The sequence below is a fragment of the Motacilla alba genome, chromosome 2 (assembly GCF_015832195.1).
Source record: "Motacilla alba alba isolate MOTALB_02 chromosome 2, Motacilla_alba_V1.0_pri, whole genome shotgun sequence".
NCBI lineage: Eukaryota > Metazoa > Chordata > Aves > Passeriformes > Motacillidae > Motacilla > Motacilla alba.
The window spans coordinates 36,559,836-36,579,581 of NC_052017.1; the positions used below are offsets into that span (position 1 = coordinate 36,559,836).

The 19,746-nt window shown below is 36.9% G+C and overlaps 1 protein-coding gene across 5 annotated transcripts; it reads right to left on the bottom strand.

Annotated features, from left to right (window-relative positions):
• Positions 1–797: 797 nt before the first annotated feature.
• On the bottom strand, positions 798–15,753 carry EFHB (EF-hand domain family member B). Of its 5 annotated transcripts, none has more exons than XM_038129548.1 (13): positions 15,741–15,753; positions 14,890–14,949; positions 13,852–14,089; positions 12,469–12,649; positions 11,717–11,827; positions 10,019–10,145; positions 9,576–9,659; positions 7,705–7,772; positions 6,169–6,323; positions 5,149–5,356; positions 4,571–4,774; positions 3,884–4,065; positions 798–1,043 (listed from the first exon to the last, which is right to left on the bottom strand). In XM_038129548.1, exons 4-13 carry the CDS (start codon positions 12,590–12,592, stop codon positions 879–881), a joined length of 1,428 nt encoding a protein of 475 aa, XP_037985476.1. In that variant the 5' UTR covers positions 12,593–12,649; positions 13,852–14,089; positions 14,890–14,949; positions 15,741–15,753; the 3' UTR covers positions 798–878. The 5 variants fall into 5 exon arrangements, with proteins under 5 accessions (XP_037985476.1, XP_037985473.1, XP_037985474.1 ...); XM_038129545.1 differs by lacking the exon at positions 15,741–15,753 and adding an exon at positions 15,250–15,385 and having other exon boundaries at positions 13,946–14,089; XM_038129546.1 differs by lacking the exon at positions 15,741–15,753 and adding an exon at positions 15,039–15,154.
• Between the last annotated feature and the right edge of the window lie 3,993 nt (positions 15,754–19,746).

The window sequence follows — 19,746 nt, forward strand, 5'->3', positions numbered from 1 at the left end:
AAGAGTGAACATTCCAGCTCACAGTTGCAGGTTTTCATATTATTTTCTTTCCATTGTTTATTCTTATTGGACTTTATATCTATTAATTGAGATTTGCATAATAATCTTTAAGTGTTTTCTATTAATGACTCTCCCTCTTCCCAAGAAACCACACTGGTCACAAATGAACAGCTGGCTCTCTGAAAGCCCTCACAAACTTTTCTGACTACTCAGTAATGTAATGTTCATTACATAAACACCTCTCAATATCCATACTTTTTTCCTCATTCTGAAAGCTGAATACTATTAAGTAATAGTCATAAGTTTGCATAAAGAATAGGACCCCTCTGCCACCAACTGGACATTCATTTCTGGCACTTCTTAAGTTTTTATGGAGGTTTTTATGGAGTCTTTTTCATGACAACACTTTAGATCCCACACCTATTGCTATGTACCTTCCTTACTATTTGACTGTAAAGCACTTTCTCACATGAATGTTCAAACATCTCAAATACTTTGCCACAAACAGATCTCTGTTGACAAGAATTACGGAACATGAGAAGAAAAGGAAAATGCCATGATATGCCAATAATCTTTGACAGACCTTGAATATCTGAAAATTTATCTTTAGCACTTTCAAAAGTGTCTTTCCATTTTTAAGACAAAAAAAATAAATTAAAAAAATGCAAAATGGGATGTAAGATATTTGTAAATATTTGTATTACGTTAACAAGCATGGATACCAGTTCCTACCAAATGCAATGATTCATATATATGTGGTGAACCCACTACTCAAAAAGAAAATACACACATAAATATTTATTGTTTATTTTTTTATTCAGCACCAGAATTATGACTGATGTTAAATAAAAGCAGTGCCCCGAGACTAGAATCAGAGACTAGAATTTTATGCCTGATTCATGTATCCTATTCAGTATATTCCACATACTTTCTTCACAATCACAAAGCTCTTTTATCTCATGTTTTGTACACACTTGCTTCCATATTTCTTCAAATCTTTCATCTGAAGCATTCATGCCCATATTGTGGAGAACTTGTTTAATCTACAAAAATAATACAAAATAGTGCAATTCATGTAATTCCAGTCAGCATTTTGTTGAACTCTACAGTGTCTGGCTTTTACATATTTAGCAACCTCTATTTGCCATAGAATATTTTCCCACTCTTAAATTAAAACTGCAGACCACATCCTGCATCCTTAATGAAAGAAGTTCCTATTTAAGTAAATCTGAATCTTACTGCAATGAAAGCTGTACAAAATTGTCTGTAATTAATACAGTAATGTTGATGCACTACTTCAACACTGGGAAAAAGTCAAATACAGAAGACTCAGGGAAAAGTAAATGTTTTCCAAAAGCCCTAAGTAAAGTTCTGTTTATCCACTATATTTTTGCTGTCTGCAGTTAAGAACATAAATCAGATTATATTATTATCTGCATTTCACAGCAACAGTACTACACACAAGGTCATCAGCTGGTATAGATAAGTGGGTAAAGTGACTAAAATGAAATGGTTCACATCAACTTTGAGCCTTGCTATAATTTTACTCCAAAATAATTCAGCAGAAGGGATTTTTTCCATGTTTTCTCACTTGGATGCTTCCTGTTGCATGCCTCATTACACTGACCTGTTGACTCATTAGAGGAAGGTAACTTTAGAAAAATATTGATGCACTCTGTGCTTCTGTTAGTATCAGCAAACATTTGGTTTCTTCAATTGTATCATATATGTGTGTGTACATGTGTGTTATATTTATGCTATGGAGACTTTATGCATGCTTTGATAAAGACCTTTAACACAGTCAAATCATCCTTGTTATACTGTCTTTTATATTTTTGTATAAAAATAGGCCTGATCCTCAGTACAGCAAATCTTCAGCTTCATCTTAGCCCATAAATCTATGAGTGTTTGTGCAAGCTGAAATTGCAGGAGGAAAACTAGGACTGAACTTTGTTTCTTTAAGCATAGGTGTTGTTTCAGTTAAATCAATCATACTACTACGAGTAAAACAAACCAGATCTGATCCAGTGTCTTTAACAAGCCAGTGAAATATAGAAATTAAACTAAAAGCAATATTCCTTCACAGGACACCACTGCAGGGAGAATAAAGGACTACGGTCTCATAATTTGGCTTCACCATGTTAAGACAGAGCTCTGTCCTGACTCATCAACTGCTGTAAAATCATCACTGACCAAACCACAGACTATTGTGTGCAGACAGGATAAAACTCACTCTCACCTATGATCAACAGGCTGCATACAAATTACACACTATTCCTCAACTACATAACTTCTCTTCAACAGACTGGAGAGAATTTCAGTGAAGAAAACAGCAAGCCCAAGAATTAATTTGTTCTTTTGCAACAAGATGAGTCACCTCAGGAAACTATTTCATAGTCAGAATTTGCATTCATTTCTACCACACTATACAAAAACAGTATTAAATTACTCTGAGCTTTCATCTACTAATATTAACTTAGAATCATAGAATAATTTCATTAACCAAGAAATTTTTGGAAAAATTAATTACACGTATCAAAACAATAATCATAACATGCCCAAATATTCCATTTCATGAACATAGGGTGTTTCAACAGACTCAGAGGTGGTTCTGCACTGAATTCTATATAGCTGGTATAGTCTACAATAGACTATGACATCTCAGGACATGGTATAACTTCAAAGAACAGCTCTATCTAATGCCTGACAGATGTAATTGGCAGATGTAATTGGCTTCTCAATGAAGCATGAATTCCATTTACTGTTAGCTATTTGCTGCATGCACTCATTTCCTGCTCTCAGAGCTAGATTATAAAGTGGTAAATGCTCATGTACACAACATTCTGACAAGGCATTTGATGAGCGTGACACCACACCTTCTACCCCCAGTCACCAACCAGCAACACTATTTTTTGTAAAATATACATTCCATTTCTAGATCCACTTTCAAACATGACTGCTGAATATTTAATATAATGAGTAGAGGTCATTAATGTAATGAAGAAGAGGTTGCCACAGCTTATTTTCTCATTTTAGATTGGAATTTCACATTTCATTACAATTGTCTAATAAATTGTATTTCATGTCATGAAGTTCTCTCTTACTATTTTTCCCTCTGAATAGTATACAAATGTAAAAACAAAGTGGTAAAAGAAGAAACAGCAAAGTTATTTTAGTATTTATGTGAGAGAAATTCTGGTCTGTGAGAAAACAGAGTGGTAGGAGGCTGTAGATACATCAGAAAAATCACGGAGTCCCCAAGTAAGTCCCTGGAGTCTCACATCCCATCTTTGTCTTCAGAATTACGAGACAGCACAGCATTGCTGTGTGACTCCCAATGTCCTCCATCCTTTGTAGACCTGAGCCTACAACTGTGACTCAGCAGAGCACTTAAAAGGTACTTTCAAGTGGTTTGCTGAATTTGTCATTAGCAAAGCCTGCCAAGTTTGTCTGAGGAGAGATGCTTTTGGTAAAATTTTCCATTAAACACCCCTATGTGATAGAAATTACTTTTATACACCTGTAAAAAAATCTTGTGGGGCTTTTTAAGACATTTCATGGAATAACTTATATTGGAAGAGATCTCTGGAGATCATTCATCCAATGAGATAATCAAAGCAGGGCTAACTTTACTAATAAACCATGTTGCTTGAGACCTTGCTCAGAAATTTCAATAGGTTGAATCTCAATAAAATTAATATCTACCATCTTTATAAAGAATTTAGAATGTGAAGAGTGCATATTTTTCAGATAGCTGAATGGATGTAAAGCAAGGTAATGTTGCACTATGAATTTTACAACCTGTTTACTTGATGACTTCCCACTCCCATATGGCTAGCAGAATCATTATCTTGGAAGAATATTCTGAGGAAATTCACTATACCTCTGCCTTTGGTCTCTTTTTTAAAAGATGTTTTTCATATACTCCCTTTTGACTGAAGACAGAAGGGAACAATAGAGAAAAACTACTGCCCTGGTCACCATAATTAGTCGTGTCACTGAGGCGGCGAACTCGAGGAGCAGGAATATCTGAACGAATACTTGGAACACCACACAATGGATAACCTGTGAAAAATAAATCAACAGGCAGCATGGATAAATTGTGCCAGGGAGGAGAAAACATTTTCCATTAAATAAGAAGAAATGTGATGCTTGACATAGGTTCATAAACAAGTTATATAATTTCCTTCCTCGTATCTTTTTTTCACATTTTTAGAAATCCTAGCTTCAGCTACATCATGAAGTGTGAAAACAACGAATCTTGCGGTAATATACTAGTACTTGCTTACTGACTTAGTATTCCCAGCTGAAAGCATTTTACATGATCGCAAGGGGACAGGGTTCTCCCAAAATTACTAGCATAATTTCTCAAAGATGTCTAGATTAGTTTCAATGTTTTGAATAGACCATCCCTTCCAATTTCCAAGTCCTAATCTTAAAAAAAACTTCGCTTAGATAAATTAATTTGCTATTTTACATTAGTAGAACCTGTAGCAATACTTTTTAACCTTACTCCTGATTTTGTCTTAAATAATGCTCAGAAGGTAGCAGCACAGTCCACTGTACTTACAGGATGTCGGGACGCCACCAACTACAGCATTATACTGAGAAGATGACGTTTGATAATTTGTATATACACGGTCTGCTGATCTTGTAAGCGGTTTTGGCATCTTTTCTGAGCTTTCTGGTTCTTTTAACTCAAGATCTTCCTGTTCTGGCAGTCGTTCATCTTCTTTCTTTGTGTCTTTGGGAAGATAGGCATCTAATTTTTTCCCTACATAAAAAAGTTATGAGACAGCCAAGATATATTATCAGCATATTATTATAGACTAAGAGGCAAAAAACTTTGCCTGAATAACTGCAAAGGAGGTAACATAATTCATCTACATTTCTGATAATGCTTCTAGGAGATGTTTTACTTTCTCTTGATCTGTATTATTAGGGAAACTTCCCAGTGTCAATCTCAGCACGCAACACAGAACTCCAGGATACTGAAACACATCTGTACCTGAGACTCTGCTGATAGTTAAATTAGTCTCTAAATCCTACCCTTCTAAAGGAGCACCTAGTTTACAACAGCAATGCCCTTTCAATAGCTATCCTAAGAACAAGATCATCCCCACATTTTCCCAGTACTAAGGCATCTACCTTTTGTCATTATTTTTTCTTCAAACTCTTTAACACCCATTTTATCTTTCCAGTTCAGAAAGTTTGCAAAGTCCTGGTAATTAATCAGACCATCCTTATCCAAATCACAGCAGTCAAATAAGGATTCCAGGAGCTCATCATCCAGATTCACGTTCAGCTGAAAAAAGATCTTTCGTAGCTTGTCCTTGTGCATCATTCCATCACCACTCTATTACAAAGAAAACAAAACAGTTGTTATATCCTAAGAGTCTCTAAAAGCCATTATAAAGTAACTTCACCAAAAGAAACACATACATGCGTTTATACGTGTATGTATATATATTTATACATATATATATAAATAGCACCAGACACACTATTTCAAGAAGAGTAATACTGCTGAATACAAAAATAAACCCTAAGTATTTTAGAAATCTGGAAAGTGTCAAAAAGTAATTTTCAACTTACATAATACAGTGATTTGAGAGTAAAGGTGTGACAGGGTATTGTGACAAGACAGCAATCTAATCATAAATGTTGAGGGAAAGCCAAGATATCTTTAAAAGTAAGACATCAATCATTCTGTATACATTACAATTAATGTTACATATGAAATGTCAATTACAATTTTTTTTCCAGAGAGAAAAAAAAGGAAATACCTGAAATTCTGAGGCTGGCAACTCAGTCAAAAAGTACAGCTTGGAAGAAAATATGAACATAACCCCTTCCACTGTTTTCTCTTTACGAAGGAATGTCAGATTTAATTCCAAAAATTGTTAAGATTACTCCTGCTTGTGTGTCCCTTGCTCCCTCTAACCTGGATATTCCAAATAATATTAGGAAAAGCTCCAAATACTATTGTGTCAAATTCCATAGCATATCACAGTAGATGAGACATTCAGTAACTATGACGTTATCTTCACAGTTACGGTCCTCATCCACATTTACCTTGCTATGCTTGTGTTTCTTCACTTCGGTATCTCTACAGCACAGGGGCTCTAATGTCATTCCTTTACATTTATACCTTTTCAGAGCACTAACCTTATCAAAATGTCTTAATGCTTCTAGTAACACATCAAAATTCCTATAGTTAGCTTTCTTCAGACTTTCTCGAACAGCAATCAAGATAACTCTTTCTCTGTCCTTCCCACGGAGGAACTCACATGGAACCCGGACATGAAGAAGATCATGAACGTCTATAAAAATATACAATTCCTCCATTAGTTGTGCATATACAGTAATCAGATATTTACCAAAAAAAAAAAAATCTCAAATTCATTAGGAAAAGGAGAATTTCAGCTTCAAGATGCTGATTTTCAGCACTGCTGAACAGCTGATACAGCCACTTCATTGCAAGATCAAATGGTCCATATAACTATTTCTCTACTCACACACAGTTAATGTCAAAAATTTTTGAACGTAATAATGTAGCTTCACAAATCTATCCACTGCTTCCAAAATCTTCTAAAAGCAGTAGTTTTTACTCAATGTCCAGATAATTGAGCAAAAAAGAACATATATTATTGATCTACCACCTCCAGTCTGTCAGGCTCCACATACTTACGAGATACAAGTATATACTTATATACTATCCAAAATTTAGTATTTTGGATAATTACATATCACAGGTTTCTAGAAAGACAATGCACTATTTTTATGTTACTGTTCCCATTTTGCATGTATCCTAACTTTATCAGTATTTTTAAACACTTTAGCACACTGAGCTACAATCTTCATCCAAATTCCCAATGTGCCAATGTCACTTTCTGGAATGCAAGAAGTTCATTCAGAACAGGAACAAACACGAGTAGCTCACCTAATCCCCCTCTAACAGCAGTGTACAAGCATTATTTCCTACTTGTTAATTATGAACTCTTTTGTTCAGTTCCTTCTGCTCTTCTGAACTTTATTACACTATATAGTAAAACATGTAAAAGATTATGCACTCTTTGAACAGACATTTTCTGGCCCAGATTAACTGTATGACTCTGACTCACTTCATGTTTTTGCCTCCCAGTTATTGACTGTATTCCCTAATTATTAAACACAATGTTAAAACATCATCAATCCCATTGACTGAGTTGACTTCAAAATTTTATGAATAATGAAAATTAAGAGGTTTTTTTGTACTCTGCTGCCCATCTCCTCGCAACCTTCAAAAACTTACTATTCCTATTTATTTATTGTTAATTTTACTCTTTTTAGAGAAGTGCTTGAGAAATCATTGAGAGGGAATATGCATGATTGATTTAAATAGCCATTTTAGTTTGTCACTTTGATACCAATAAGGGTTTTCTGACATTTCCCATTTTGTTACATTCAGATACAAAGGCTTTAAAAAGAAAAAAAAAACCCAGCATGATAATCCCAAACCAAAAGCTTCTTTATTTTTGACATTTACTTTTTTTCCACTAGCAACTTCAAATCCACTCGAATTTACATTTCAAAAATTTACTGTCAACAAATTTTTGTACTTTGCCTCTTAAAATTTTAGGAAAATTGTATATACAACCAACGTTTATTACTTCAGCAGAATTTCATCAGCAAGGTAAGATTTTATTCTGCTCTTGAACTTACCATATTCATCTGGAGGGACCACCAATCCAAATGTATGGTCTGGGGGAACATTCATAGTTTCTGCTATACTGTCAAAAAGGACATTTTTTGTTAATTGTCAAACAGTTTATTAATAGCCAAAATAAAATCTCAGCTACTATAAAAAAAAGTGATTAATAATAGGGATGATACAGTTTACCTGAAATTTGTTTATCAGGACTTTGTTTCAACATTACCATTCCAGAAAAGCAACCATTTACAAAACTGATTAGAACATTCACTGTTTGTAACGTAACACAGCCAAATGTAAACATTAACTTTTTGAACACTTATGCTCATTAAAAAGAAAAACACTCTATGACATTTTTCCAAAGAAAGTGATAGAAACCTGTAAGAAAAGTCCTTCTAGTCAAATAATAGGAATATTTAGACAAAATCTCTGACTGAAAAGTCTGAAATAAACTACTTTTGGCTAAAGTGGAAAAATTGAATCATCTCTGCTTTTCCACATGCAATTTTGTGTCTAGCAAAACTAGCAACCAAGCCCATCTCCATGCGGAAAACTTTTCTCAGTTCTATTTTCCAAAAATTGAAGATTCTGCTTTTAACATTAAAGAACTGTTTCCTTTTTTCATTTTAAAAAGATACAATGCTCATTCTATTTTTAATAATTAAATAATTAAAACACTTATCTGGATCAAAAATCCACATCAGAATTTAAAAGATTATCAGTGCTTTTTTTTTAAAGCACAAAACAAACAAACAAAAACCCACACACAGAAATGGAAATACCACAATCTAAAAACTACAATATATGTATTGTATTTTTTATCATTTTCATATCACACATAGGACGTGGATGGCATAAAATTCACTAAATAAGATTATATTAGCCTGTATCTGTCTTGTAATATAAGTGCTGCATTTCAGCACTGCAACCCATCCCTGACGGATCACACTGCTTTGTGTTGCTCATGGTCCAGATCTCACAGTAAGCTGGGACACAGTGACAGGGAGAGAAGAAACTGACTTGTGTTTGTGCTCACTACCCACATGCACTTATGAGAACACTTCCCCAGATCAACTCAAGCCTGGGATCTTGAGTTTAAATTATATTTTGCCACCAAAGTCAATGTTAGTGAGCCTTCAGACATATTTTTGCAGAAGGGATCTTGAGTTTAAAATTATCTTTTGCTACCAAAGTAAATGTTAGTGAACCTTCAGATATATTTCTGCAGAAATCTAGAGCATCTGCAAAGACAGCCTTTGGATACATTCAGGAGCCCTAGATCTGCAGCACACCTGGATCCTAACCCCACTGTACCTTATGACTTCTGTGGTGCTTCTTAAGCACTGTTCTGTAAAATTACAAACTGTCCCAGATTGCTCCATGAATGTCAGTCATTCTATTGATTCAACAGAGATTGCTATCTAAATGCTGCTAGGTAATAAAATTTAGCTCCATGTCCTTTTCCAAGGAGGTAATACAGTGAGATTGCAGATGATGTAACAAAGAAGACCAGAAACAGTGGGAGAGTAAGCAAAATGGTTGAATCCCAAAACATTTGCTGGTATGTGCCAGTCCTTTCAAACCTTACTAATTGCAAAATACTGGGGGAAAAAATGACTTAAAGAGTGCTTGAACACTTAAACAGTAAGATCTAACTTCACTACACGGACACAGTACAGCCCGTACTAGAAACTTGTGTACTTTTCAGTCTAATTAGGACAGGTAGAAGGTCCTCTTCTGTTAAACGAGTGCTGCACTGGAAACATTAAGCACATTAAGCATATGTTTTATCCAAGACATAAAAAGATATTGGAGAAATGGCAAAAGTGAGTGAATTTTGTGCTTGATCTATTTGTAACAGAAGGTATCTTTTCTTACTTACGGATCAAAAACTTTTCCAACCAGAGGTTGGTATTTTTCCTTGAAATCTTCACTTCGTTTTGACACAAGGTGTGGTGCTCTCTTCCTACAAATTACAAAAATAACTCTTGCATATATATTTTTAAATATTCAATATTTTTTCAATAATATTTTTAAATGTTATTATATATTAAAAGAAAACAGCAACTCCTCTCAATTTAGTGATTAAACTATCTTGCTACTTAAAATCAAAGGGCTTTACATAATGCTTAAGACATGCCAAGAGTTGTTATATGGTAAAAGCTATCTGGATAAACTATTCTGAAAATCACATCTTGCATTTTCTATTCAGTTCAATACAGCTAAGGATAGGATTGTGAGATTTTCAATTTTCTTTAAATATGAAGACCCACTCTTCCTGATAATTCATCCCATTAATTAATTAGTTAACTCATTGCAACTTACGAATCCAGGTCCAAGACCCAATTTAAGGTCTTGGCTGTATTTCGCCCATCTTCATAGTGAGGGGTTTCCATTCCATAAACAAAAGACTTGTCAAAGTGTGAGTTATACCTCCTATTGACTGATTCCCCTGCAGAAAAAGCAGACATTTCAACCTGTGTAAAACACCTAAGGAAGTAAAAGGTACCCAGTATCTTCATTCTTAAGACAAAACAATGAAGAAACAAAGGCAAATAACTAAAAAACCTGTTCAATTCAAGATAAATAATTTGCATTCTTCCTGTTTATTGAGTAGTTAGGAACAATCTCTTTGTCAAAAGTGAACATAAAAGGCAAAATAAAAAAGCAAAACCTGCATCAGTTGGATGTTTTTATGTCTGATTAAAGACAAGCCCAACAGAATAAACTAAACCATGTAGCCTAAGTGGTGAGGGTCAAGGAAACATTGCTTTACAATATCGACACTTGAGCAGAAATGTGTACCACTTGATTTATTGTTTTCAAAAAATGCAAAAAATGTTTTTGACGTGCTGCATTTTCAGATATACTCATGCTATGTCTTTTTGTCATAGAAAAAACAGTCATTCTTTTTCTCCAATGTCTTTTCAATCACCTTTTAAAAAGAATGATAATTAGAAATTTCAAAAATATTATCCACTGCATGTTTTCAAATAAGGGCTCCATATGGCTGTATGGCAGCACAGCATTTTTTTTACACAATTGGTGGGGCACATAGTTGACTTTTTTTCTGTCATCTGCTTCTGACTTGGCCTCTCCATGGTGGATGGATGTTACAAGAGAGACAGAAACAGATAATGAATAATTTCACTAAAACACCCAAGAAAGGCAGAAAAGAGAGGAAATAAAGTTACAGGTTTGGCCAATTTATACCAATATTATTTATAGAATAATTTCTCAGTGAGATAACAAAGTACTATAATTTCACATCTATGTAATAGTCTCCACATAAAATTTACATTTTCAGCCCAAGTGAACTGGGAAAAATAACAGTGGCTAAAAAAAAAAAAAAAAGTGTTCTGCATTTTAGAGTGCTATTTGTCACTCTGCTCCTGTGCAGACCTGTGAAATAAAGGGTAATCTTCCTTGAGCAGACCACATCACACAGATACAGCCCACAGACCCATGGGGAGGATTCTGTAGGCTGAGGAACCTGCATTCCAGAGAGCCATCCAGCAGCCTGAAATTCTTTGCAACCAGATCTTAATGCTAAGCTCCTCATCAGAAAGTCTGCCTGCTCCGAAATTCTGTTTGGATCCTGGAGAAAGAGAGGAACTAGAGGAAAAAGTACTGGAATGGGTTGGGCTCACAGTCAGTGACTTCAAATCTGGGATTGCTTTCAGTGGCATAGACAATGCCAAACTCAGTAAGCAACTAAGGCATCTGTGAGTTTCTAGTTTCCTGGAAATATTTTGCTTTTCAGACAGCACCCAAAAGAAATCAGGCTTCCAATTCCATGAAGTTTTTATACTGTTATAAATGCCAATCTTGAAGTGATTGAAACTGAGATCATGCTCTCTTACTTGCTTTTTTTTTTATGCACATAATTTTTAAAAGTAATATATATTGTATTAATACAGTGGTTAAAATTAATAGTTTACATCTCACAAAACAGCATACAGTAGGCACTGAACACACACAGAAGAACTTTTAATGTGGTTTCTTATGAGCCTTTTACTTTACCCACGTAATAATCCTCATGTGAGAGAACATACAAATCATGTCCTTCTCTCGCTTCTTTATCCACTTCCTCAAAGGTCTTTGGTGGGTTTACCAACTCTCCAGCTGTTAAATCTGGAAACAAATAAAGAATGTATGGCTGGGGGAGCTAAGGGGGGATATCTTTATTTTTCATTCTTCATTCATATTCATTCATTCTTAATTGTAAACAATACCTTGTTAGAGAAGTTCCTAATACTGTGGAAGGATGATACTTCTTACCACATTGCTAGTCAATCTATATTCATCTAATGAATAGATGAATAAACATCTAATTCATTATTCACATAATGACATGGGACTCGGGAGAGAATCACAAACCCAGATGAACAGAACTTTTGCAAGAAAGCTACATGGGCAACACAGATGTGATTTCCTCCAGTCTATGGAGGAAAGCTACACACGTCAAGGAAATTTCTTCCATGAGACCTATTAGAGTTGTTGGGAAAAGGAAGGTAAGTTGACAGCTACCCTAGAGTTCTCCCAGGAAATCTATAAAGACAGATCAGGAAGAGAGCCAAAAGCCCTGGTAGTAACCATATGTTCTCAGTTGCTTGTTTCTTCATCAAAACTGAAAAATTTTTAGGCCTTTCAGCAGCTGTTATATAACTCTTCTCTTAAAATTGAGTTGTTGGAATCATAGAGCATGTGCTAGATAATAAATTGCAGATTATCTTGTATTTACAGTAATATGTTTTAATGGCACATTTTCCTACCTTGGAAGACTTTCATTCCGAATGTAGTATTAATTATATCCAAGCCCTCAGGTAACTTCAAAGATTGATCATGTGATTTACCCAAAGGTGCTTCACGATTACTGGAGTAAATTGCTTCTTTCATGTCTTGTATCTTTTCTTGAAATTCACTTTTAGCAACTGGACTTATCAATGAAGCTACCTGAAGACATCACAAACAACACTAGAGGCAGGAAAACCAACAAACTTTGATCATTCACACATCACTACGACTACCCACGCAAACAAAAGTTTGCTCATAAGTGTTCTAATGAGATCTTCCATGATACACTGACATAATTTTATCCATTGAGTTGCAAACTAAAACTGTATCTTGAAATAGCCATTGCTATGCTAAATTTCCAGCTAAATAAAATACTTATTGTGAGATATTTTTATTTTTATGCTAGCTTTTCCACTTTTTAATATATACATTTTCTGACTGCAGTCCTTCTTTTCTTAGCACATATTAGAAACAATAGTCAAGTTAAAATGTGACCAAACCTAAAGTGATTTGATTTTTCAGGCAATCCATCAAAGTAATGGGGATTCTAGAGAAGATTTTTTATTAGATTCTCATTAAATAGTATATAAAGAAATATTGAAAAAGTAGTACAATTGATCCAAACCCATGCTTAGCAAACTGACAAGGCTTCCAACCCTTCCTAGAGATAATATTTAATTAATAATGCAAAATCTTCAACAGACAGTACAGGCTAATCCAGTACAGATCAACCCATTCAACACAAAAAAACTTCTAAGGAAGGACAGCAAAACCTGGCTGTCTTTCATTTTGAATATGCCTAATAAATGTCCTACTCAACATCTGGAATACTAGGACTTCCTTCCTAAAAATACACTTTACTAACACAACTGCTATTTTTAGAGACAGGAACACTAACTGTGTGATAAAACTACCAATGATCTCATCATTTTTTTTATTACAGATTACAAAGATAATTTCTAAAGAATACATACAAAATAGTCTGACATATCCAAACCACCACTTTTTGGCTAAGAAAAAATAGTTTCTAGCCAAAGGTAAGGAAGCATACAGAATAATTACACCAAACTGCAAACACATTCACAGATAACAGCTCTTTTGCTAAGAACACAACTGGTTTTATCTCTGCAACCCAAGGGGGAAAAAAAAAGCAAGAAGCAAAATTTGTGGGCAGGAGACTGTTCATTAACTTAAACCTTGAAATGAAATTAATAATTCAGTAGTCACTATGAAAAGTTACATCACTGATAACGGTCACTGAACTTCAAATATTTTCCAGTTTCAATAATGCTAAGTCCTATGATTTGACCTCAGAAGTCAGGTAATTCACAGCTGTGAAATGCTGCAGTACAATCACTCACCTTTATCCCTGACTATGAAGACATCGGTTGCTTTTATTAAGAACACTCTTAAGAGGTTCATTCTTAAACAAGAGTAAATGAGTCACATTCTTACAGTGAATTCGGAGGTTGACTTTATGCCATGTGTCAAGTGACTTGCAACATCGGGATCATCTGCACTGCCGTAGAATATTATTTTAGCACCAGGAGCTGGATCTGTGGTATTTCGAAATTTTCGTACAGCAGTGGGAGTAACAGGCTATATGTAAGGCAAAGCAAAATCAAGTTTACACCAGACATTCACAAAACGTTAATGAAAATTTACTGCAGACATTTATGTCGTTCCAGATATAAGAACAAAATACGAGAATGCTTTAGGGCTGCAGTACACGCATATGCTCCTGCAGATGCTGATACTGTGAGCATAAGGTCAACATAACCCAGACTAAATTTTATCAAACTAGCACGGCTAAGTTTCAACACTTCCTATAATTTTTTTTTTACTTGGGTCACAGCTACTTCACATGTTCTTGATGAAAACTAGATGTTACAATTATAAATTTCAGAAACCTCTAACCCAATTCACAATTCCACCATCAATGAAGGAATTTTGGAAATTATTTAAACTAGGGTGTTGGGATTTCTTTAATTATTTGAAGGAAGACCTGCTATTTACAGAATCCATTTGTGTCTCAGTAGCCTCTGACTCTTCAGGACCATGGGGAAGGGCCAGTGGGATTCACAATTCTGGCAGGCATCCTTGTAAAGAAGAACCTCCATCAGAAGTAATAATAATTCCCAATAATTATTTTAATTGCATTACCAGAGGGGAAAAACTGCCTAAAACAATTATATTTAGTCCCAACTAAGCAAGCATGGTGACTTTTGTAAAACATGTGCAATGAAAATGAACTGCCAGAAGTGTTTTCCAATCTTGCCAGCTAGTCTCTATAATTCCATGCGATAAAAAACAACATTGAAATGCACGGCGCTATCAAAAGCGAAGGGATGTAGGAAAAAAAAACAAACAAAATATGAGCCTCTACAGAACCAACTCACCCTGGGTGTCTCTTTGAGACAACTCGCAACCGTGCTGCCCGCGGAACTCAACTTTCCAGCCTAAAAAATGCAATGAAAAAATAAATAATGTATAACGAAGCTCGTAATAATACAAACAACTAGTCACACTTGGATCTGGCACTACATACGAGACGTTGTCCAACTGTCCCCGTTTAGATGGGGGTGGGAAAGAGCCATCCCTATCCCTGAGAGAGAAGGGGCTCGCAGGCAGAGGCGCCATCCCCTTCCACACGCTGCCCTCCTCCAGCCCCTTTCCTCGGCGAGACTCCGCCCCAGAAAGGCACAGAGGGGAGCGCAGCTCCGGGGCCTCGGTGGGACTCGTTTGGCGAAGGCACTTACGTTCGGCAGCTCTGGAGTCCCGTCGGGGAGCGTCTCTTTGGGGCATGGCGGTGGCTGCTCCGCCATGGCCGCCGCTTACTCTGCTCGCTCGGTAACGGCGGCGGCAGCGCCGGCAGCGCTCGTGCGAGATGCGCCGTGCGGCCGGCGCTCACTGCGCTCCGCCATCCCCTCGCACCCACCACCATCCATCCTGGCCCCTCACAGCGCTCCGCCATCCCCTCGCACCTAGCTCCCCCTGCTCTGCCCCTCACAGCGCTCCGCCATCCCCTCGCACCTAGCTCCCCCTGCTCTGCCCCTCACAGCGCTCCGCCATCCCCTCGCACCCAGCGCCCCCCCGTCCTGCCCCTCACAGCGCTCCGCCATCCCCTCGCATCCACCGCCCCCCGTCCTGCCCCTCACAGCGTTCCGCCATCCCCTCGCACCCACCGCCCTCCATCCTGGCCCCTCACAGCGCTCCGCCATCCCCTCGCACCTAGCTCCCCCTGCCTTACCCCTCACTGCGCTCCGCCACCCCCCTCACGCCAGCGCCCACCTCTTCTCCCCTCACAACCCTCCCTCCACCCCCCCTTACATCTCACACCCCTCGCGAAAAGTCAGGAAATAAATTGCATCGGGCTGTTTTGTAAATGTCATGATCTAGAAAAATAATTAAGGCCCAGCCGCAGAGGTCGCACATTCCGTAGACCGACTGTTAAATCTTTGAAAATCCACCAGCTTTCAGACAGGCGGGTTGAATCTTGAGGTTGAAATGAGGTCTTACATGGTCAAAAGTTTGATCAAATTTTCAATCTTTATTACTGTAATAAAAAATACTGCCTCTTTCACTAGCGTTGTCACATGCTATTAAAATATTGGGGCTGTGCCTCTAGAGAAAACTGCAGCTCCCACCCACCCACAGCTTGGAGGTGGGTGAGAGAAGCCCGTCAGCACTACCCCATGTATCAGACACGTGAGTGCTCTCACAGTCTTAAATAAGTCAACACCTCATATATCTAACCCACTGTATTTGCCTTGTAGAAAGGAAAACGGATTATTTCAGAAAAGCAGATGTGGATTATTTCAGAAAAGCAGCGTGGGAAAGACTGAACAAGTTTCACTGCTGTTTAACAGACCCTCAGTTCTTAAAAAGAATTTCATTCTCAGATGACATGTAGCAAACTATCCTATTCTTCCCAGCAAAATATCTCAATTTAATCACACCTTGCTCCATTCTCTATAGTCCTTCGACGGCAAAACCAATTTTAGATAAATATACAGACCTTAATTGTAATTAATCAAACATTACCAGGTGTCACCATTTTATTCTCTGCTCTAACATTCGTTTGGTAAGGACTTTAGATGAATGATGCTAAATTAAAACTAAATTCCTTTTCTACAAATGGAAGGTGAGAGGCTCAGGCAGCCACTGCTGTCTAATGATGTGCTCCGGCTGTCCAAGTCACCCGCAGTACTTGTCAGTGCCATGATCCATGAACTTCCAGCACATACAAATGTATCCTTGTCTTCTCCAGGCAAGAACCATCATGTATAGCATCAACTATGATTTAGCTGTGGCAATGCTGGTGCCCTTTTTCAAAAGAAGTTATGTGTTTTTCTGCTGTAGATGTGGCTGCACCACACCCCCTAGTATGGAGCATCCATGTCCACTTGGGAACTAAAGAAGCTCTTGTAAAGTCTTAGTGTGTTCCGTTTTTTTCATATTTCAACCATATTTGTTGTTGCTTGAAGTTTAGAGTTTTCCTGGAAAACAAAGCAATATTTTTGGTAGTTTAATAAATAAAATGATTGGTTATGTCTTGCCTTGTGATCCATTAATCTGTAAGGATAAATTTCTATCTAGTAAAGTTGTCAGAAGGGAGAACTATTTATAGAGAGGAAGAGCAAAGTACAGTAATGTAAAAACTAGATGGTAATAACAGGGCACAGGAAACTGGGATTATTTTATCCCAGGATGAAATTCAGGAAATGGAACTTTTGTCCTTGTGTTTGTTGTATTTCTAGATGGCTCTCTACCTATGCTCAAGGTGGTATCATTTTTATACATTCTGTGCTTTGCTGATTTATTTTTACCTTGTTTTTTCCCCAGTAGGTGGCCACACTTGCTAATTGAAACCATCCACTCAGCCCCGATGGAGTGGGTTGTGTCAAAGGCATAAAAATAGGACTTGGACATGTAAAAAGAGTGCCTGTTGCAGAAACCAGTAGAGCAGAAGTCCTCAGCCTTCTCTTTTTTTTTTGCCTCTCTGCTTCTTTCCTTTTTTGCAGAAACGTGGGTCCCTATAAATCAATTTGAAACCTACTGACAATATACATTCTTTCCTATAATTCCTCTCATTCTAGAATCAGTGTCATATCCATTCTTTCTTATACTGAAAGTTATTTTGGCCACAGAAAAAATATTTGTGGAGTGGGAAGGATCTGTAATTTTGAAGATAAGATGATGAATTAACAAAAAACAATTGAACTAAATTTTAGGGGGAAAAAAAGATTAAAACTTTCTTTATTTCAGCATGAATTTGTCACCTCCTATGTCAAAAGCAGAATCTCTAGAGAAAACTGTTTGGAAAAATTGAAAATTTTCCATTCCACTGCAGCACTTTTTTTCCTCAACAGTGCTTGACATTTCACTAGTTTCTAACATCCAATTCCCACAACCTAATGCCTTTTTCTGTCTTGTTTAGGCTAAAACAGGAATGGAAACTGTCCAAAGCCCTGCATTTTACTTTCTTTATGAAGTGCAAGCACCCCGTGTTCTGCAACACAGCTCTCACTCTGACTATGATGCTGGCACTGACTGGAGTCAAAGCACTGAGTTTGTAGATTCCTGAAGGTATGTGAAGGCCAGAGAACTCCATGTAAAGCACTCAGAATGTTGTGAAACATCTGAATGATGTCAGCCATGCTGATGCACTTTGCTGTTACTGCCTGGTTGCTTTCATGGTTTTTTATTCAATTCATTTATGGACAGGAAATTATTGTTTTCTATGTGCTGCACGCTTTCTGTATGTTATGATATGACCAAGCCAATGTAGGTACAGAGAAAATGTACACAAGTAGAGATAGGAGACAGAAGAAAAAGAATGTTATAGCAAAAAAAAATTTTTTTAAAAATTGGGAAGTTCAAACACAATAAAGAGAGTCTGTACATTTTCTAAAGCCAACTTCCACTTATTATTACACTTATTATCTAACATTAGATTTAAACACAAAAAGGCTGAGCAGAACATAATATTAAAACTCTGCAGAGAAGTGCTAAAATAAATGGAAAGCTACCTGGTGAAACCATGACCCACTAACATAAATTTGCTAATATCACACAGCAGTTTCACTTTTGGTATATATGAACCACGATGAAATAAAATATGAAAACAAGACCACTGGTAGGGGCTATCTGTGTGATTTCAGAGCTTTCCTTCAACATCTTTTTGTGTAGACTCCAACAGAGGAAACTTGTCTTCACCACTAGAACTCACAGAGAGTCAAGCCTGTCAAGCCTGAAATACAGAAATACAGTAAATACAGGAACTTGGTCATTTGATTACTGCCACATTCTCTCAAGCCTCTATTTCACACATTCACAGTGAACCCTCGGTGTTTGCTGTCACTCTGTCAGCGTCAACCAGCTGTGAACAATTTGGGCATTTCACAAAGCAAGAGAGATGTGCTACAGCTCTGCCTTGCACTCAGAGTTAAGTAAGCCAGCAGGAACCTCCTGCATGTAAAACATGCAGCTATATCATGTGAATAGAATTCCTGCATCAAAAATTCCATTTAGCCTTGAACTTCAGATACATCTGATAATCTGAAAGATTATTTCAATTTTATGAAGTATTTATTTATATCAGAAGCATAGATAATGATCCTTACATATGGAGTAGTATGGCTCTTTATTAGATAAGTGAAACACAAAATGTCATGTATGACGTGTTTAATCTCTAAATTGAATTTAGTTCAAGTAATTCTAAATTGTGTAAATTCTAAAGATTCTGTGTAATATTTTTCCACAAAAACTGTTCATGTGTGTACTGTGTCTTACTGAGGTGGAGTTAAATTTCTTCATAGCGGCCTGAATGGTGCTGTGTTGTGGATTTGTGATTCAGCTACTGTTGATAACACAGCAATACTTCAGCTACTGCTGAACAGTGCTTGCACAGGGTGAGGACTTTCTCTTTTTACCCACTTTGTCATCAGCCCCACCTAGGGAGAAATGCTGCTGATGGTCCAGAAACATGGGAGTGGAATACAGCCAGGACAGCCGACCCAAACTGATCAAAGGGATATTCCATCTCACACAGCTTTACACTCAGCAATAGAAAATGGAGGTAGACAAAGGAGATGTCTTCCAAGTTGGCTGCTGCTTGGAGACTGGCTGACACTGGCCTGTTTATGGGAGGTAGCCAGTGATTTCCTTTGTATTGCCTTTTCACTTCCACTTTCCTTCATCTATTACACTGTCTTTATCTTAACCCACAAGTTTTCCTGCTTTTTTTCTTCCTG